The following is a 22,266-nucleotide window of genomic DNA, read 5'->3' as shown; positions in this document are numbered from 1 at the left end:
ATTGGTTGTGTTTTTTGTTTTTTTGTTGTTGTTGGGGGTTTTTTGGGGGGTGGTGGTGAGAATCGCTTTGTCAGATATGTTTGCACAGCAATATTATTAAATAAATGTTAATTTAATACTTAAAATTTAATAACGATAATTTTTATTAAAATTTATTTTAAAAAGTCTATGGTCAAGTAAATTTTCTGGAAAAATTCCATCTGAAGAAATAATTATATCATAATGTTACGTGTTTTCGATAGAATAAGCGAAAAATATTAACAAAAAGCGAAAGATATTGTCAAAAATTAGGAAAGATGTAGAAAAAATAAATATACCATTCAATGGTGGGGGGTTTTCGAATGCGATTTTTATGTCAACTCGTTTACATAAAATTCGTATTCTAAAACCCCCATGAAATAGCCTCTATAGAATATATTACAAGCGATGGTATTATGTCTATGTAACCATACCTCCCAAGTATCGTTTCTCGTCCGTCCGCCTGGAACACCTTGTATAAATAGACACAACAGGGTGAGTAATACGCCTAGAGTCATCTCCCTTCCAGTTGTAGCGTCAACGTTATACAATCTAATTAAAATTAGCTCCACTATTACATGTGGATCTAACACCAGCCAGTTGGAACTCATGTCCACCAATCAAAACCTTACTTGTAGAATCCTGCCAGTGATTTAAAAATAATTTGAAAACATTCCGAATTATCCTGAGGGTATACGACATGTTTCGTGTGAATTACGAATGCCTTAAAACATGTTTTATTTTATAAAAAAAATAATTTGTAATGTAAAACTGAAGACTGATTTAGTTAAGTTTTTTTATAAATAAATAAATAATTTTTAATGTAAAATTGAAGACTGATAACCCACACCGTACGCATTGGTATGGTTCGCTGTACTGCGGCCACTAAAATGACTCGCCCGATATTTTTAGAATTTGTATGCTCCCAAATAACGTTATAAAAGGCGAAGTGTGATTGGTCAATATTTAAATTATTATTTACAGACGAAATGTTACCTGGTCATTGGGGGACTACGCAGTGTTGTTAGCAATCCGATTAAAATTAGTTCTACTGGTCTAAATAAGGCATTCGTAATTCACATGAAACATATCGTATACCCTCAGGATAATTCGGAATGTTTTCAAATTATTTTTAAATCACTGGCAGGATTCTGCAAGTAAGGTTTTGATTGGTGGACATGAGCTGCAACTGGCTGGTGTTAGATCCTCATGAAATAGTGGAGCTAATTTTAATTAGATTGAACGTTATAGTGATTGAAGCTAGCAGACACTGTACTCTTCATTAGCCGATCTCCTTGATTTATACCCAGTTTGTGAAACACTCATGCCCAGCTGTTCCCTATATTAGAAAATCATGTCCCAGTCGTTTGTAGAATTGTTAAAGTGTTATATCGATAATCATGCGGTATACCTGCGATAAAACGGATCTCGCACCCAGCTTTGCTGACGTTACAGTTACAGTTTACTTGGCCATTATTTAAAGAGACATTCCTGAGTTTGCTGCAATTTTTAAGATGTTATCGACTAACATAGACTTTTTAACGATTGTAATTACATATATATACTGATGAAAAGAAATATGGGAACATAGAATTGTAGACCAAATTGAATTCACTACTAGCATAATAATGTCTGTATTTCATACCAAGTTGTAATGTGGGACTGAATGTATGTAGTATTGAATGTGCTGCCTATATTTTCCCCAGTCTATTTCTCACAATATGAATTGATTTTTAATGCAGTCATATATATATATATAATTATCTATCTATGTATGTATGTATGTATACTGATGGAAAGAAATAAAGGATCACACAGATAGCAACAAGAAATAATGACTGCATTAAAAATCAATTCATATTGTCAGAAATTGACTATATATATATATATATATATATATATATATATATATATATATATATATATATATACTATTTTCATTAAACGTGTTTCTGATCGTTATAATATTTGTATTAGGTTACAGTCCATTTTATTTCCTAAAATATTTTTTTTCCGTTTGTACGAAATTATTTGAAGACAAAATCCAGTTTGGGCTTCTTACAAATATTAAGACGACCGGAAACACATTGAATATTATACAGACACTGATATTCTAAACAAGAAAATATATTTAATACGGAAGTTAAATCGTAGAAATAGTTTACTAGTCGGAAACATCTTACAATGCAGCAAACTCAGGAATGTCCCTTTAACAACACACTATCATATGAGATGAACGAAACAAAGAAATGTTTTATTTAACGACGCACTCAAAACATTTTATTTACGGTTATATGGCGTCAAACCTATGGTTAAGGACCATACAGATATTGAGAAAGGAAACCTGCTGTCGCCACTTCATGGGCTACTCTGTTCGATTAGCAGCAAGGGATATTTTATATGCACCATCCCACAGACAGGGTAGTACATACCACGGCGTTTGATATACCAGTCGTGGTGCACTGGCTGGAGCGAGAAATAGCCGACTGACGTGGACATTTGAATGCGCACACGGATGTACACAGATTGATATTTCAAACAAACAACTCCCAAGTATTATAAAAATTATTGGTCAGATACTTTGAGGACGAAGTACCTTTAAGAATAGGTATAACTATTTCTTTATATCTCGTCCTCTTCATAGGCGTAAGGACTTCCGCTTTTGTAGAGGGGAGGGGGTGGGGTGCAGGCTGACTTTTGCCCGAATTAACCGAAAATTACCGAATCTGGATAATAACATTTATTCATATTAACATTACTACCAAACAGCTATATATTAGGGTTGCAAACGAAACGCTTCAATTTTTCACATGGATTACAACTAATTTTGAAGGTATAATGATAGAAATACATGGTAAAAAGGTCTCAGGTTTAAAGTTTGAGTAACACTTCCAGATTAAGTACGTTTTCTCAGCAGAACACATTTATGATTTTCGGTTGGCCGACAAAAGGCTAAAATGAATATATTGGAGTTTCATGCAACAAATAATTATTTGACACCCACAGATGATTAATTTTGATTTATTTCAATTGTTTGGGTGTTACTAACTATATTTTTGCATTATTAATTGCCATAAACCTGGGTTGGGGGTACAAAATGACCTTATTTTTACATATTTTTACTAGGAAATCGCTTTCGATTTGAAAGTAGCTCAAAGTCTAATGGCTTCTCAGTCAACCAATACTGTTAGCCGAGTTCCACAAATTGGCCACGCATTTCTTTCTGTGCTCAAAGCAATACAGTTTTCAATTTGATACATCGGGTTGCTGGATGATATCCATGGGACCCATTTTATACCTACCCCTTAAAATAAACACTTTTAGGGCATTTCCTCAAATGACTATATTTCCCAAAGTAAGTGTCATAAGAAGTTAATCTTTGTGTCGATAAATATGTTTTTGACCCCAAAGAATTGATTGGTACCATTACTGTGATTTTTTTGGAGTTTACTTAATTAGCATAATTTCAAGATGGCGTCCAAAATGGCTGCGGAATACTTAATTAGACATAACTTCGCATAACTTACGCATACACTTCAAGTGACACTAAAAAAAAGACAGTCAACTACACAAACTATACACCCTCCTTCCCCATACCATATCCCAGATAATAACTGAAAACCCCATTAAGTCAAAAAGTCCACGTTAATAAAGAACGATGACCAATCATTAAAAACATCAGGCCTATACGTGGTGTTTAATATAGTACAAATGAACCTTTCATGAATTATCATTATTTACCATTGATAACTGTCTTAAATACTATTATTTAAAAACTACTACATTATATGAGTACAAACGTTTCAAACATACCAAAATACTGCAGAACGTAAGCTAATCTTATCGGGCAATTATATTTTTACAGGAATTGAGTGATGTTTTCTTACCAACAGATTTTCCAACATTTGACCTCAGCCATCCTGCAATGGTAAACTGACCTGGTACACTTATGACATGAGCATAATATGACTGACCAATACCTCGATGGTTTTCTACGACGTTGCAGGCATTAGCTGACCTTGGTCGTGCTCATAGCCACAATCTTGCGGTTTCAGTGATTCAACAGTTTCAGGGTCGAGGTGGCTCTGCAAGACATGCATAGTGGTGTGGGCATTATAGAACGTACGCTGGATATAAGGCAAGATACCTTGGCTGGTCGAAGGCAGGTTGTCGAGAGAGCTGCCTTTACTGAAATCAAAAACCTCTGCATGGAGGTCACAGAAATTTGTGGTATCACTTCATCTTCACGATTGTCCACTATGATGTATCTTGGACAGAACTGACCGAACGGAGCAACACTGGCTGTCAAGCTTTGGGGTTCCAAAGAAGACTTGACAGAGACAGCGTTTTTTATCACCACAACTGGACTCCAAATTTAAAGCATGATAAACTATAGCTTGAACGCAGAAGACGAAGTATCTTGGACAAGTGGTCCCTATTAAAGTTAAAACCTAAGGCAATGGACAAACATTTTCCACTGTTTTAATGAGAACAGCTTAATACAAAAGGAAAACGATGGTGAGACTCACACGTCATTGCAGCATTGTTCCTCAAAAAGTTGTCTATATATTTCATTACTTTTATTGTTCAAAATCCATTTAGTAATACTTCGGATTATATAACTACATGCATTACCCTCAAAACTCTAAGTTAGATTAAAAGAAAAGCTACGAGCCTAGGTGGTATGGGTTCTGAGGTATTGGTATCAATAGGATTTTGCATGGCTGCCATCTTGGAAATCCATGATAGCCCACCATAACGTATCTTTGACAAGTGGTCCCTTTTAAAATTGAAATCTCAGGCAATGGTGAAATATTTTCAAATTGTTACTGGTTGTGTGTAAGGATCTGTTGACTGCCTGCAAAGTAATTGTGGGGTTTTTTTACACTTTTATGTTAGTTTTGTAAATATGACTTTCTGTCGTTTCCATTAATTACTCACAGGGTGTCTATCGTTCACCCTCTAGGCAGTTGAGTTCAAATATGCCCCTCATACATGAAGCAGTAGTACCATTAATGCCAAGGTGTTGGATTTTTAAAATCAACACAATGTCATGACCTTAACTTGACCTCTGGTAACCTAATTATTACACCAATTTGTATGTATTTTATATCAGTGTGTAGAGGGGTTTTATATAAAAAAATTGAGTGCCAATTTGTGTGGCTATGTCCACCAAAAAGCTATTCCTTACAAATGTTGATCATCCTAATTTATTAACTACAGACATAGAGCTAATCAAAAACCGCCATGAGAATTTGCCCGACTAGGTGATACCAATTCGTTAAATTTCGGGGTCTGGCCCATGGATTATGGTCCACTATCAGTTTAAAGGGACATTCCTGTGTTGGCTGCATTGTAAGATGTTTCCGACTAATAAAATATTTCTACGATTAAACTTACATATTAAATATATTTTCTTGTTTACAATATCAGTGTCTGTATATTCAATGTGTTTCTGGCTGTCTTAATATTTGTAAGAAGCCCTAACTTGATTTTGTCTTCAAATAATTTCATACGTACGAAAAACACTTTTTAGGAAATAAAATGAAATTTAACCTAGTACAAATATTTGAACGATCAGAAACTCCATAGTATGAAAGACGTCATTGCCTGTGGGAAGGATTATAGGTTGGTATCATGATAGCAAGAAACAACCATGAGTGTAATTATCTAAGTGTTTATTAATGAACTCTATTTATTTGTGTAGGTTGGTGTTAAAGGTAAAGCCACTGAGAGTGTCCCGGCAAGTGTGATGAATGTAAGGGAGGTCACCCCGCAAATGACCTTTGACGAAGTTGTCAGTTCTGTTGGACGTTCATTTCTTCAACATAATCTGAATAAGGTTTGTATAGTATTAGGCTCACTTTCCACTAAAGGGACATAACCTAGTTTTTAAACACTAACGCATATTTTTGACTATTATAACCGTTTTTGATAACTTAATTACCACCCATAGTTGGTTTCTAAAAGTTGGCAATTACCACCTATAATTGGTTTCTCAAAGTTGGTAACTACCACCTATAGTTGGTTTCTCAAAGTTGGTAACTACCACCCATGGTTGGTTTCTCAAAGTTGGTGGTAATAAAGTTGGTAATTACCACCCATAGTTGGTTTCTCAAAGTTGGTAACTACCACCCATAGTTGGTAATTACCACCCATAGCTGGTTTCTCAAAGTTGGTAATTACCACCCATAGTTGGTTTCTCTAAGTTGGTAATTACCAGTCATAGTTGGTAATTACCACCCATAGTTGGTTTCTCAAAGTTGGTAACTACCACCCATAGTTGGTAATTACCACCCATAGCTGGTTTCTCAAAGTTGGTAATTACCACCCATAGTTGGTTTCTCTAAGTTGGTAATTACCAGTCATAGTTGGTAATTACCACCCATAGTTGGTTTCTCAAAGTTGGTACTTACCACCCATAGTGTGTAATTACCACCCATAAATGGTTTCTCAAAGTTGGTAATTATCACCTATAACTGGTTTCTCAAAGTTGGTCATTACCACCCATAATTGGTTTCTCTAAGTTGGTAATTATCACCTATAATTGGTTTCTCAAAGTTGGTAATTACTGACCATAGTTGGTTTCTCGTTCTAGCCAGTGCATCATGACTGATATGTCCGACGTCATATAACCGTAAATAAAATGTGTTGAGTGCGTCGTTAAATAAAACATTTCCTTCCTTCATGACTGATATATCAATGACCATGGTATGTGCTATCCTGTCTGTGTGATGTTGGATATATAAGATCCTTTGCTACTAATGGAACACTTTAGCAGGTTTTCTCTCTAAGACTAGATATAAATTACCAAATGTTTGACACCTAATAGCCAATGATGTGTTTTTAAACAAAACAAACTGTAACTTTAATTTAATTTAATTCAGACAATAAAGTCGATTTTGCTTGTAATTCAATCATAACATTAATATCTAAGGGATGATTTTTTTTTTTTTAATTATGATTCATGCCATCATGGTACCCTAAAAATGTATTGGTAAGTTTGTTACTATCAAATTCAATTTTGTTAATTTTGTTTTGTTGTTGTTGTTTTTTGTTGTTTTTTTGTCAGCTGATTTAGGTGATAAACTGTCACAAATTCTCAGTGAATGGAAACTAACTGTAGCAAATTAAAGACAACTCACCAGTGAAGAACTCGCGAGAAAAGAAGATTTTAGCTCGGTACAGTTAAGTGTCTGATGGGAGTATCCTTAATCAATTATTCTCATAAAAAAAACTAGGGGAACCTGAAATATTAATGTTAATATCAACTATTAGACCGAACATACGTTTTGACCACAGACATCCTAGTAAAGAACGTCCAGGTCTGTTTATCAACACACCGAAACACATACCATAGTTTGCACATGCATCACGCAGTTGCCCCGTACACGTGCGTGGGGTGTCATTCTCGACTTTGACAATTTCCAGGAAGGTCGATTAATCACTGTGGAACATTATTTCTGTCAATATTTTTAATTCTGTAATACTGAACTACCAGTTGTAATGTTTGCCCAATTAATTCACTATTATCATATAACCATTCCCCACAGCTAATATGCCTTACAGTTTTGGCAATTGTAAATTCTTATCAGAGTTCCCCTACTTTTTTTGAAGAAAAATATTTGCAGTGGTGATTTTAGGGTGGGGGCGCTCATTGTCAAGCCAAATGCAACTAGCCATAATATATTGTTACCTTGTGTGGTATTGTTTAAAGGGACATTCCTGAGTTTGCTACATTGTAAGATGTTTCCGACTAATAAAATATTTCTACGATTAAACTTACATATTAAATATATTTTCTTGTTTAGAATATCAGTGTCTGTATATTCAATGTGTTTGTTGTCGTCTTAATATTTGTAAGAAGCCCAAACTGGATTTTGTTTTCAAATTATTTCATATAATATATTTTAGGAAATAAAATGAAATTAACCTAGTACAAATATTAAAACGATCAGAAAAACGTTTCATATACAGCCACTAATATTTTATGCAGAAAAATATATTTGATATGTAATTACAATCGTTAAAAAGTTTCTGTTAGTCGATATCATCTTAAAAATTGCAGCAAACTCAGGAATGTCCCTTTAAATAAAAGATACATGTGTGGCTATAGAACTTTTTTGTGATTTCTAAATATTGTCCCCTGAATATTTTGCTCCTGCCTAGAGTAATTTTAAATCAGTAATTATTTCAACCAATAAACACAAAGTTAAAACCTTGTAACACTATCCCTTAAACTGAAGGATGGAAATGTTTTATTTATTGACGCACTCAACACATTTTATTTACGGTTATATGGCGTTGGACATATGGTTAAGGACCACACAGATATTGAGAGAGAAACCCGCTGTCGCCACTTCATGACGACAGAAGAAACGGAATATGGGGGAAAAAACTTCTCCCAGTGTTTATACCCCAACTCCCCCTAGGTGACAGGCCAGAGGGAATATAACCCGGCCTCGGGCCCGATAACATCACCACCGGGTAGAACGGGATCACCTGTACCCTCGCCCGTGGCGGCGTCGCCCCCTCTGGCAGAGGTAACGCTGCTTCCTTAGGCGAAGGTGTAACTACCGCCTCGGCTGCCGGTTTCTCCTCAGACGTGGGCTTCTTAGGCGAAGGCTGTTCCTCGGAGGCTGTCGAAGGCTGCTCCCCTGATGGAGATCATTCCTCGAGCAAAGGTCGTTCCTCGGTCGAGGGCTCCTCCTCGGGCGAAGGTGGATGGGCAACCGCGTCACCTTCCCACCTGCCCATACACAGTCTTTCATCATTGTTCTCCATTTTATAAAGAAAGAGAGAGCTTAAAATTATCCGTAAAACACTAACATTGACGAACAGTTCCACCTAAAAAGAAAACAAACCTATACATTAATACAACAGTATCCTCTGACTGGCAATTCTCCGTCCACTCCAGCACCTTCAAAACCATAACCTAAAATATCAACAGTTACATAATAGAATTAGAGAGACATGCAAAACTACCGAAAGAGCCAATTTACATACTCACAAACCATTCCAAACTATATAGGTAAATTGCACTACTAGCCGAGAAAAGCAACCGTAACCAACAAACAACAAAAATAACACAACCACTTAATGCAAACAAATTAACCACAATAAGCAATCTCAAAAAGCGTGATTAGCAGTTTGACGATACCAAAACCAAGGAAAGTTGAACTATAGAAAAAGACAACTGTAAAGAAAAAGCTTAACTAATACTAAGAAGCACAACACTGAACAGATACCTTACTCACCACCCCATTTGACTATACTCACTGTGGGGCGTCTGCTCCACACACGGGACCGATATACAGGTCCATGTTTCTACCTTCCTCCGGTGTTACCTACGCACATAAACCATGATACCATTCTTTGCATCGATCACACTGGATCATTAAACTCGCCTGTATAGGGTCCCAGACAAAAACAATAAGTCTTTTGACTTTTCGTTTTGCCCCCTGTCTTAGCCCTTGTTTGTCTCTTGTGTACAGATGTTTCATTTTTCTGACCCAACAACTCACCTTTTGCCCGATCCAACCATGGTGGGACTCTCCGATCATTGCACAGTTTTAATCGTTCATGACTGATCACTGACACTCCTTTTCGGAGTTGTACTTTATACAAATAGGGAGAAATACATTCCCTTATCAGACCGGGAAATTTCCATTGTGGGCTGAGTTTTTTTGTTTTCCCCTTTACGAACAGCTGTATCCAAGACACACACATAGTTTCCTTTGGAATACTTGTGTTCTGCTGTTCTCAGGTCATAGTCTCTTCTCGTTCTTTTCTAGGACTCCCCCAACTTATCCCTAGCCATTTCATGCCTCTCCCCCCCCCCCCCCCCCCCCCCCCCGATGGATTCTTCGACATTGGCCACATACTCATCAACATGTGCCGGCTGATCTCCAGCAGGAGGCCTGAAGATGAGATCTGCGGGTTGATAGATCTCCCTACCCAACATAAGATGACTGGGAGTGTAACCTGTGTGGCGATTTACCGCGAAGCATAGAATTCCTGCCAACTGAGCCAGGTTTTCATCCCACCGGGTTTGAGACCCGTCAGTGTAACATCGAACGGCATCCACGAATGTACGATTGTATCGTTCAACCTGTCCGCTGGCGGACGGACGGTAAGACGTGGTTCGCGCCTTGTGAATATGGAGCAATTTACACACACCTTGAAATAGCTCCGACTCAAAATTCCTCCTCTGATCAGTAAATATCTCGAAAGGATAACCAAATCTTGAGAAGAACTCATTAATAGCTCCCCTTGCTGTCACCTCAGCTGTCTGAGATGGCAACGGTATGCACTCCACCCACTTTGTGAACTGGTCTACCATCATGAGTACATACTCATAACCATTTTCAGTAATGGCCCCAGGAAGTCAAGATGTACCCTATCCATAGGGACCCCCGCATGAAACTGTTTCATGGGGCATCTCGCCTTCATATTACCCTTCTTACAACGGTTGCATTGTACACAGGTAAACACAAAGGGTTTTTTTACAGCCCGAGACATTCCATACCAGTAATATCGGGCACGCATTCTACACTAAGTACGTGCTACACCCTGGTGTCCGGAAGCTGGAATATCGTGATGACCCTGAGCCACTCACGCCGTACAGAATGGGGTACAACTAGCAGTTTCCTGCTCCCAGAATCATCCTCAACCCATTTATACGGGACCCCCCACCACCGTTCATCTAAATGAAATGTGTCCCTGTTAATCCAATATCATTTGGATTCACGGTCTCCCAGAAACAGTTCTGCCTCACTGGGTACTACCTGAGTGTCCAACCATTGGATAACCTGTCTCAAACCTCGATCCTCCAGCTGCTTTTCCTTCATCTGATCAGCTGAGAATCCCACAAAGGAATTATCACTCGAACTGTCCTCAGTCGTTACTAACAGCACCCTTTTAGGGACCACACCCACATCTATGTGTGTACACAACGGCCCTTTGCTTTGTGGCCGAGGGTCGAACTCGATACCCTCAGTGAGCAACTGCTGTCAACCTCAGGAATTATACCTTTAGTAAGATAATGAATGTTATTGGTAATCCTCACACTTAATGTGGTGAGAAATTGTTGAATTCAACTGATTTTAGACATGTTTTAACATTGGCGGACATATTTTGTTTGACGTCATATTTAGACCCTTTCTCGTGGTCTGATTTCAGCCAACTTTTGATACCTTATGCTACAGCAAAGCACCATAAAACGTTTTCTTGCAATTGTTATGAGGGGGTTGTGCAGCATATTGATCCTACTATATTATCTGTATCACCATGTTGTTAACTTGTTAATCATGTTTCATGTTGGGAAGGAAATTAGAAACTGCATCACCAACTTGTGACTTCTGTTCTTTCATTTCGTCAGAAAAACAACAACCTAATTACTCTGTTTTTGGTATCTAACAATACATCAAAACCGCATTGCGATATAGTACGATACCCTTATATTTTGCAACATGTAGTGCAATATTGTTAGTATTATTTAAGATCTGTCTCTTTTTCAAATAGGGGCGGGACGTAGCCCAGTGGTAAAGCGCTCTGGGATCGATCCCCGTCGGTGGGACCATCGGGCTATTTCTCGCTCCAGCCAGTGCACCACAACTGGTATATCAAAGGCCGTGGTATGTGTTGTCCTATCTGTGGGATGATGCATATAAAAGATCCCTTGCTGCTAATAAAAAAATAGTAGCTCATGAAGTAGCGATAGCGGGTTTCCTCGCTCAATATCTGTGTGGTCCTTAACCATATGTCCGACGACATATAACCGTAAATAAAATGTGTTGAGTGCGTCGTTAAATAAAACATTTCCTTCCTTCCTTTTTCAAATGAAACATTGAATAAATAAATAAACAATTTAATGAACTTGTTTGTTACCCTCAAGAGGTTTGGGGACATACATACCTGCCCCCCCCCCCCCCCCCCCCCCCCTTGTTCTTACAGATTTGTAAATTGTGACGTGATGATACTGCATCTTTAACTGTGCTCCACGTGTTTAATAGACCTGTCGTATCTAATGGACGGACGACCAATCGGGGAACAGCGAGTAGTTGCACCTGTCACAGTCTGTCATCTACGTGACCCTAACACTACGTTAGTGGTGCATACATACATCTTCATTCGTATTAATTAATTAAACACGTTCGCATTCTAGTGCGGCAGATGGGTACAATAATTATTCACATGTTGTTCAGGTTTTATTAAAAATGGCCGCCATCTGGATGTGAAAACTAAAAACTAAAAAACAATAAACAAAGTTTTTCAACAGAACAAATGGCTGAACACAAACGAAAAGACCAATTTTTGCATAAATCTGAGAAAATTATAATTAGCTGCAATACAATAATTTTTAAAAAGTGCAAAAATCAGTTTGGTAGAATTTTACATATTTGGCCATCTATCGTATATTTTGGGCAAATGGCTTATCCTTAAATCACGATACACTGGGACATATTAATACAAAATGGTATTCATTTTCAATAACTGGCATGTTACAAAATTTACAAATACGATATTCATCTGGCATTTGGTTATTTGGTCCACAGCGACTTTCCCCATACCATTGGTCCATTGGCCTAGACAGGCACATAAGCGTACGAAGCAGGGACGGTTGTAGGGGGTGGAACAACTGACCCCTCTCCCCCCCCCCCCCCCCCCCCCCCATTGCTAGAGCAAAACCTCAAATTCGGTCAAAAATGTATTGCAAAATGTTCTAACCTGAGACTTTTTTACCATGTATTTCTATCATTCTGCTCTCAAAATTAGTTGTAATCCATGTAAAAATGCGTAGTGATTCGTTTGCAACCCTATATAACTGGTTGGTTAGTAATGCTAATATAAATAAATGTTGTTATCCATATTCGGGCATTTTTGTTTAATTCTGGCAAAAACCAGCCTGCCCCTTTACAAACATTGGAGTCCGTACGCCTATGGACAGACAAGTCCAGACAGGCGTTTGTGTTCCAGGTAGGGTCTGATTCCAGGACACACATTTTTTTTTTTGTACGGCCTCAGTGACAGCTCGTTCTTGATTACTCGACTGATAGAACTGATTGCATTAACACTTCTCAGTCACACGTTCCGAATTGTACTGCTATAAAGCAATACATCAGCAGTGTGGACTTCACCATTAGTTTACACGACGCAGCATCGGACCACGATTAAGGTAAGATTTATAGACGCATATCTTAAAGGCATACTGTCACGGATATAAGGACCTTATTTCTCTAAAAATGGATAATAAATAAAAAATTACATTAATTGTTGGAAACCAAATCTAGCTATCGCATCACCGTAACTGAACCATGATGTAGTGAAATCCATGTCAACCCTCTCTGCAATTTTGGTTTTTGAATTATGGACCATAGCCATAATTCAATTATTTTTACAAAATATCATCAATAAATGGAGTATGGTGGTTATGAAGATGGTTGAATACATTTAAGGACAAATCAAATAATTTTGTTCAGGTAATACTTTGTTAGACCATTAAATAGGTCAGTGATCTGTGACAATATGCCTTTAAAGCGAAAGACCCTAGTTTTTAAAAACTGAGGCATATTTTTCATTATTAGAGCCGTTTTTGATCACTGAAATCATACTTTACTGAGATTTAATTGTTTCGATTATCCTTGTCCGTATATCGGAAATGTTTCTGGTCAGCAATGTTGTTTCTAACATCACAAAATGCATTTATCATATTTTTAAAAACGCATCTGCGTCTGAGAAGTAGCGGTTATTGATTCGAGTTCTAGTCTATTTTTAAAGGGTACTTTCCGATTTTAACGTCACAGACTCTTCTTTCATTAATGCATAAATTAGAAAGCAGAGAGACATAATTTTCAAAATTGTATTTCTGTCAATCACAGACATAAGAACGTTTTCAAATGTATAATAGCACACATCGATGAAGTTAAATACTGTTTTGTATATAAGTGGACTGCCACTCTCCAGCATTGCATTTAAAAAAAAAAAAAATTATTAGGGGTTTTTTATATCAGATTATTACAATCAATGTTTCATGGTGGCTTTCTTAAAGTGCTATAGTAGAGACTTAGAAGTAACTTTCTGATGTAATACTCAACAGATAGTACATGCTAAAGTCACCGGGTACATATATTAAAGGCACAGACCCTAGTTTTTAAACACCAAGGCATATTGCTTACTATTAGAGCCGTTTATTATCACTGATTATCCATTCCCGTACAACCGAAATGTTTCTGTTCATCCTGGTGTTTCTAATACCACAAAATGCATTTTTCATATTTTTAAAACCGCATGTACGTCTGAAAAGTAATCTACTAACCTACTGTCCTGATAACTACACCGACTTCTCTCTCAGTAACTACTGATAACTAAATACTAACCTACTCTCCTGGGCCCCGCTCCACGAAATAATTGTAGCGAAGGTTAATTGTAGTGACAACTGGCACCGTAAACTTTACAGCCGTTCCACAAAGCACCCTTACGGTAGTCGTAAGTGTCCCTTTAATGATTAAAATATACTTTACGAAGAAGTACGAATTAGTTAAATAATGAATTGGTTACCGACTTTTTGGAACATCTTAGATCTATTCATATGTATCGGACGTCCATGAAGTAACTTTGTCAGTTTATTTGTTAAGCGATAATTGTCCAATACATAAGACATGAGAGTTATCTCCCGTATTTTCGTGTGAAAGTCGTATGGCCTTTTATAAAAGGTATTTGCTATATATTAGATCCATTTTCATACAAAAAGTTAGTATCCTTCTTAGAAAAAGACCAAAATCATCATTTAACTGTCATTTGACAGCAACGTTAGTGGCTTACAACTGCCTCGTACCAATTGTAAATTTTCACCGTAATTTACGACGATAGTAAGCTATGCCGCGTCGTGGAACGGGCTGACGATCGTAGACAAAAATTAAGGTCGCGATGGTAGGTATTTACGACGATAATAGTGCTAAGATCGCTTTGTGGAACGGTGCCCTGGGCAGACCGTCCAGATAACTACACCGACTTCTCTCTCAGTAACTACTGACAACTAAATACTAACCTACTGTCCTGGGCAGACCGTTCAGATAACTCAGATGTGTGTCTGGACAACGTGCTTGCACCTTATTGAATATGTGAACAAAAATAACTATAAATGAAAAAACAAAACCCAATCTTCAACTTTAATGACTGATTATATATAAATATTTTCTAGCGTTAGAGACCACAGAATGTATTAAATTTCTTTCTGTCTTTGTTCATTTTAAAATCCCATTGCCCCCTATCCTCTCTCTTCTTTGAACCACATCTCATTTCTTCCCGATCTGGAACCTCCACATACCAGTTATTTTCTCTTTAACCGGAACATGTGCTTGCCTCTTGTGGATAACCGTGCCACTAGTATTTTTCCTTTCTCGTCTTTGACCCCGTCGGTGGGCCTATTGGGCTATTTCGTGTTCCAGCTTGTACACCACGACTGGTATATCAATAGCCGTGGTATGTTTTATCCTGTCTGTGGGATGGCATATATAAGAGACCCCTTGCTGCTAATTAACAAATACAGCTGGTTTCCTCTGTAAGACTATCTTTCAGAACTACCAAGTGTTTGACATCCTGTAGCTGATGACTCATTTAAATCAATGTGTACTAGTGGTGTCAATAAACAAATTCCATCTCATTTCTTCCCGATATGGCAGCTCCTCCCATCTTTCAACTTCTGCTGTCCATCTCCACATTCCTGTCCTTGCCTTTACTTTGATAATTAACATTGATAATAGCTGTACAAATCAACCATGCTCCTATATCGGAGCTTGGGTCTTTTTTATTACAAGATGTTTTATTTTGCAGATGAAGTTCCCACTGTTGCTGATATTGTTTGTCGCTCTCACTGTAAACGTTGAGGCGAAAAAAATTAAGATCAATTGGAGAAAGGTTTGGAAAGTCGTAAAGGATGTCTTAATTGCTGTTCTTTCCCGTAAGCGAGGTAATAATATACATGGTCATTCCCCCCCCCCCCTCTCTCTCTCTCTCTCTCTCTCTCTCTCTCTCTCTCTCTCTCTCTCTCTCTCTCTCTCTCTATATATATATATATATATATATATATGTGTGTGTGTGTGTGTGTGTGTGTGTGTGTGTGTGTGTGTGTGTGTGTGTGTGTACATATATATATGTAGATATTGTGTCTGCCAATTGTAAGTCAGATTTCATTGTATAATATTTATTTCCTCTTAGATATCTCTACTATTGACCGAAACAATGACGGGTTTGTGCACCTATCAGAGTTAGAAGAAGCGTTCGACACGCGCCAGGCACGAGACATCTTAGAAATGGCGGACGAAGACGGTAAGTTCAAACAACTTAAAGTTAGGGGGTGTTTAACGACACCACTAGAGCGCATTGATTTATTAATCATAGGCTATTGGATGTCAAACACTTGATGATTTTGACAAAGAGGCTTAGAGAGGAAACCCGATACATATTTCCATTGGCAGTTAGGGATATTTTATATTCACCATCCCACAAACAGGATGGCATATCACGATCTTTTATATAGCAGTTGTGGTGCACTGGCTGGAACGGGAAATAGCCCAATGGGTCCACCGACGGAGATCGGTCCTAAATCGACTGCCCATCATGCGAGAGCTTTACAACTGGGCTTCGTTCCGCCCCTTTAAAAATAATGTTTTTAGACTATATTTAGTAGATACCAATAACGTAGCCGGAGTACTCTGCCATTTGGATTGTTATAATCGCTCTCTGCCACCATATGCGTCCAAATGTCCGTCTAGCTCTTGAACGGCAGACTACTTGGGCTGCCAATAAAGTTATATTTGACACCACTAGAACACATTGATTAATTAATCATCGGCACTGGGTGTCAAACATTTGGTAATTCCGACACGTAGTCATCAGAGGAAACCCGCTACATATTTTCCATCAGCAGCAAACCATGTTTTATATCTGCTTTCCCACAGACTGGAAAGCAGTTACCACGGCATTAGACCAGTTGGATCCATCGATAGCCGACGATTAATTAATCAATGTGCTCTAGTGGTGTCGTTAAATAAAATAAACTTTAACTTTAAACTATCGTTTATTCAGAAAACAGTTTGGTGCCTTATGGTTGCTGTAATCTTTAGTATTAATTTGTGTGGTTTTTTTTATCTTTTCCATTCTCCTTGGGGAAAATGGAAGCGCTCGCCTGATGCGCGGTCGGTCTAGGATCAATCCCAGTCGGTGGTCCGGTCTAGGGTCAATCCCAATCAAATAGCCCATTGGGCTGTTTCTCGCGTCAGTCAGTGCTCTACAACTGGTGTAGCAAAGGTCGGGGTATGCACAATCCTGTCGGTGGCATAAAGCACACAAAAGATCCCTTGCTCATAATCTGAAAAAGTAACCCAGTGTGTGGCGGTAGCGGGTTTCCTCTCTCATTATCTGTGTGGTCTTTATGGGCTCGATCCCCGTCGGTGGGCCCATTGGGCTATTTCTCGTTCCAGCTAGTGCACCACGACTGTTATATCAAAGGCCGTGGTATGTGTTATCCTTTCTGTGGGATGGTGCATATAAAAGATCCCTTGCTTACTAATGGAAAAATGCAGCGGGTTTCCTATCTAAGACTACTGGTCAAAATTACCAAATGTTTCACATTCAATAGCCGATGATTAATAAATCAATGTGCTCTAGTAGTGTTAAAAAAAAAAAAAAAAAAAAAAAAAAAAACCCTGTGTGGTCTTTAACAATATGTCCGACGCCATACAACATTTATTAAAATGTGTTGAGTGCGTCATTAAATAAAACATTCCTTCTCTCTTTGTTTAGGAAACTCTGACGTCACTGTGGATGAGTTTCAAAAGTTCATGACAGACCTCAGCAAAGTGGAATGAAAAGAGATCCAAACAGGTAGGTTACTTTTGTTATCTCTTGTGTGTACGTAGTTGCATACTGATGACCTGTCACATTTATAAACGTGCATGGGCGGGACGAAGCCCAGTGGTAAAATCGCCCGCTTGATGCGTGGTCGGTCTGGGGTCGATCCCTGTCAGTGGACCCATTGGGCTATTTCTCGTTCCAGCTAGTGCACCACGACTGGTATATCAAAGGTCGTGGTGTGTGCTATCCTGTCTTTGGGATGGTGAATATAAAAGATCCCTTGCTACTAATGTAGCGGGTTTTCTCTGCAAGACTATATGTCAAATGACTAAATGTTTGACATCCAATAGCCGATGATTATTAAATCAATGTGCTCTAGCGGTGTCGTTAAACAAAAGAAAGTTTGGGATCGACATTCAATGTAATGGTTGGGTGAAACATGTTGTCCTTGTGTTCGTGATTTTTCAAATATGTGGAATACTTACATTCATGAAATAAATAGACCGAACCACATACCAGTTGTTTTGCCGTGCTATTTATTGCACGAGTTTATAGTGCGCATGAATATTATACTACGAGACGGCGGAGTGTATTTGAAAGTGTGTGTGTGGTGTGTGTGTGTGTGTGTGTGTGTGTGTGTGTGTGTGTGTGAGTTGGGGGGGGGGGGGGGGGGGGGGGGGGTGGCGAGCACTTATAACCCGATGGCTCCAGGAAGAGAAATCAGTGGGTACCGTCAGAGAATAAGTTTTAAATTTAGGTGTTCAAATAAGGTATTTCCACCATTCTGAATACAGTAACAGGAAAAAAAAAAAAAGTTTTTTTTTGTTTTGTTTTTTAGGGGGGCGTGGCAAACACACCCCCCCCCCCCCCCTCACACACACACACACAAACACACTTTCTGCGGCCCATGTTTATTAAAAAAAAAATTGTATGTCTTTCTTATCTTTCAGGTTTCTAACTGAGCTTGAAGAATGAATTATTGTTAATGAGATTCTCACTGTCTAGACAGAAATAAAATTTACAAAACCAGAATGCGATTTGTTTGTTTGTTTGTTTGTTTCTTTTGTTTTTTTACCAATATATTTTAAGCTAATTAATGCTAATCATGATTTTGGTTTGTGTTTTGGTGGTTTTAATCCCATTTCCTCTCTGAAAATCTGGAAAAGAGTTCTTTTTCCATGTGGTTTATATGGATGTAATGTGTGGGGACGACTATCACTAAAAGAATATGAAATGCTAGAAGTAATCCAGCGCTACTTCTGTAGAAAGGTGCAGGGTTTCCCTAAACTAACTCCTAACGTCATTACCACATACTCGATTGGACTAATTTCTTTACAAAGGCATATAGATCACCAAACACTGGTATTCCTGGGTAAACCCCTGCGCGTGCTGTAACCTCACCGTGGTGCAGGGGTGTAACATTCTCTTTGAGAATGGCCAATACAGCACAAATTAAAGTTTAGAGTAAAAGTCAGTATCTTATCTGTGATATTTGTATTTGTATTTTTGCACAGTTCTTTACACTGTTTTTATTTATATCTTGAATTTTTCTGTGATGTTGATCATCACCTTGTTTGTTTCCATTACCATAGTTTGACACCCAATAGCCGATGTATTTTCGTGCTGGGGTGTCGTTAATCACTCATTCATTCATTCATTCATTCCTTCATTCCTGGGTAAACTTTGTAATGCAAAGTCATCGTTTATTTTTAAAAAGATGTTTTTAGCCAGACTTGGGCAGTACAGGTGTAAGTCAGTGTTAATTCATAAAGAGAACTGGGATACTAAGTCTCCTATCTTTAATATGTTGCAACTAGTTTGTAAATATGATTTGTGTGGTGTGATAGATGACTATGTATGTAATTCTATGTTTATGACTAAAAGCATATGGGCTCAAATTGTAATGCAAAATATACGTTCCCATGAAACTACGTTAGTAGAAAGACAACTCAAATCTAGACTGTCTCTCTCACGCTACTGTACAATTAGATCTGGTTCTGAACATAGACTATGGAAACTTGCTTTAGAAATACCACACAACTTTCGTGATATCGCTAGACTCATTCATGTTGGTTCAACTCGTTGCAATCAAAAGAATGTTTATGTGGCACAGTAGCTCATGATATTGTTAAACACGTGTTTATGTCTTGACAAAATAAACTTAAAGAAAGAGGTGTTCTGTTTAACAAGGTATGTGACTTGCTTAATGTTGAATTATTTGTGAAGTTATGGGAAGATGAAGATTTGTTTTTGTCATTTTTACTTGGCGGTTTGCCTGTAGATTGCCAATTGTCTCTAAATTACGACATGTGGGGAAAATGTAATGCTACTGGTTAGCTATACACAACGAAAGTGCAACATTCTTCTTGAACACTAATAGTAAAGTTATACGAAGTTATTTAGTATTGATTAGTAACCGTTTTTGTATTTTTACATTTATTTATTTTGATGCTGTATTTTGTCCTGTCTATTTGTTATTGTATTTGTAAACTATTTAATATCTTCATTTTATGGAGGAAATAAAGAATATCTATCTATGTATCTAATACAAAATGGTAGTGAGTTTAAAGGGACAGTCCTGAGTTTGCTGCAATATTTAAGATGTTATCGACTAAAAGAGACTTTTTAACGATTGTAATTACATATCAAATATATTTTTCTACATAAATATTAGTGGCTGTATATTAAACTTGTTTCTGATCGTTCTTATATATGTACTAGGTTAAATTTCATTTTATTTCCTAAAATAAAAAAAAATCATACGTACGAAATTATTTGAAGACAAAATCCAGTTTGGGCTTCTTACAAATATTAAGACGACCAGAAACACGCTGAATATACAGACACTGATATTTTAAACAAGAAATTATATTTAATATGTAAGTTTAATCGAAGAAATATTTTATTAGTCGGAAACATCTTACAATGCAGCAAACTCAGTAATGTCCCTTTAATATCCTATTTATTACCCATAATCGATCGTTTCCGTAAGGTTGTATGCAGTGCGCCAATAAATGGCATCGAAGTGTTACGTCCCACTTGGCGTTCTAGTGGGACGTATCACGTTGATATGTACATTCGTTTCAACTTAGTTTCGTGCTTATATCCAATTAAATTTCAAGCACGCACCTCAACTATCTGGGCTGTCTGTACAGGACTGTGGGTTAGTGGTTAGTTCGGGTTTAGTGGTCTTACACCTATCCAATAAGTCGTTAAAACTCGCTCTGGGTGGGAGCCGGTTGGTGTACCGTATACTGATTTTAAAGGGATATTACTGAGTTTGCTGCATTGTTAAATGTTTCCGACTAATAAAACATTTCTACGATTAAACTTACATGATAAATATATTTTATTGTTTAGAATATCAGTGTCTGTATATTCAATGTGTTTCTGGTTGTCTTAATATTTGTAACAAACCCAAACTGGATTTTGTCTTCAAATAATCTCGTACGTACGAAAAAAAAACATTTAGGAAATAAAATGAAATTTAAGCCAATACAAATATTAGAACTATCAGAAACATGTTTAATATACACCCAGTAATATTTTATGCCAAAACAAATATATTTAATATGTTTAATACAATCGTTAAAAAGTCTCTGTTTGTCGATAACATGTTAAAAATTGCAGCAAACTCAGGAATGTCCCTTTAAACATGGTATCAACCAATTTATATTTTCGACTTGGCAACATGATTGGGACGGTGCGATTGCGAACAAGCTGCATGGTATCAAGCTAGTCTTGAGAGAGTGGCAGTCCTCCTATAGACGGTGCAGGAAGGATGAAATAGTCTTGTGTCTCCGCTCGCATCGGTCATACATACTAGACCCATTCGTTTATCTTGAAGAAAGATCCTCCACCTCAGTGTGAGTACTGTCAGTGTCTTCTGACGGTGCGCCACATTTTGGTGGAGAGTACTCCGCTCAAGGAAACTGGAAAATATATTTATAAAGGAATTGTGATGGAATCCTTTCGATTCTATCCAGAAATTTTATTACAATTCCTTCGAGATGCTGACTTTTATTGTAAAGTTTAATATTACCTATCTGTGATATTTGTATTTTTCGCACGGTTCTTTACACTGTATTTTTATTTAACTGTTGAATTTTTATATTGATGTTGATCATCACTTTAGATTTGCCTTTACCATAATTTGACACCCAATAGCCGATGTATTTTTCGTGCTGGGGTGTCGTTAAGCATTCATTCATTCATTCATTTATTCATTCAATTCACTTTATGGATTCTCATTGCATTAAACGTACATACTCAGTATAGTTAGTGTATGTTGAATATACTAACTGTATTCTCGATATATTTATTGTATACCCATTGCATGTATAATATACTTAATGACACTTGAATCCCTTGGAGTATGCTCAATGTAATTAG

At 37.5% G+C, this 22,266-nt stretch overlaps 1 protein-coding gene and 1 long non-coding RNA gene across 2 annotated transcripts; one reads left to right on the top strand and one right to left on the bottom strand.

The window, feature by feature from the left end:
* Positions 1 to 8,685: 8,685 nt before the first annotated feature.
* Positions 8,686 to 10,360, bottom strand: LOC121378026. Its single transcript, XM_041506123.1, has 2 exons — positions 9,890 to 10,360; positions 8,686 to 8,865 (listed from the first exon to the last, which is right to left on the bottom strand). The coding sequence occupies exons 1-2, from the start codon at positions 10,358 to 10,360 to the stop codon at positions 8,686 to 8,688; spliced, it is 651 nt and encodes a 216-aa protein (XP_041362057.1).
* Positions 10,361 to 13,056: 2,696 nt separating this feature from the next.
* On the top strand, positions 13,057 to 18,906 carry LOC121377322. Its single transcript, XR_005958601.1, has 5 exons — positions 13,057 to 13,195; positions 15,853 to 15,988; positions 16,237 to 16,347; positions 17,824 to 17,904; positions 18,825 to 18,906. It is a non-coding gene; the product is annotated as an uncharacterized LOC121377322 (long non-coding RNA).
* Positions 18,907 to 22,266: the final 3,360 nt, after the last annotated feature.

Source organism: Gigantopelta aegis, chromosome 7 (genome assembly GCF_016097555.1).
Source record: "Gigantopelta aegis isolate Gae_Host chromosome 7, Gae_host_genome, whole genome shotgun sequence".
In the NCBI taxonomy this organism is placed as follows: domain Eukaryota; kingdom Metazoa; phylum Mollusca; class Gastropoda; order Neomphalida; family Peltospiridae; genus Gigantopelta; species Gigantopelta aegis.
This window is presented reverse-complemented; position numbering and strand designations above follow the sequence as displayed.

Bases quoted from the DNA above. Each gene is read 5' to 3' on its own strand.
- LOC121378026 (XM_041506123.1), bottom strand. From the start codon at position 10,360: ATGGTAGACCAGTTCACAAAGTGGGTGGAGTGCATACCGTTGCCATCT. The intron at 8,866-9,889 runs GTCGAAGAATCC...TTTTCTTTTTAG, and splicing joins TTGATGAGTATGTGGCCAAT to GTGGAACTGTTCGTCAATGT.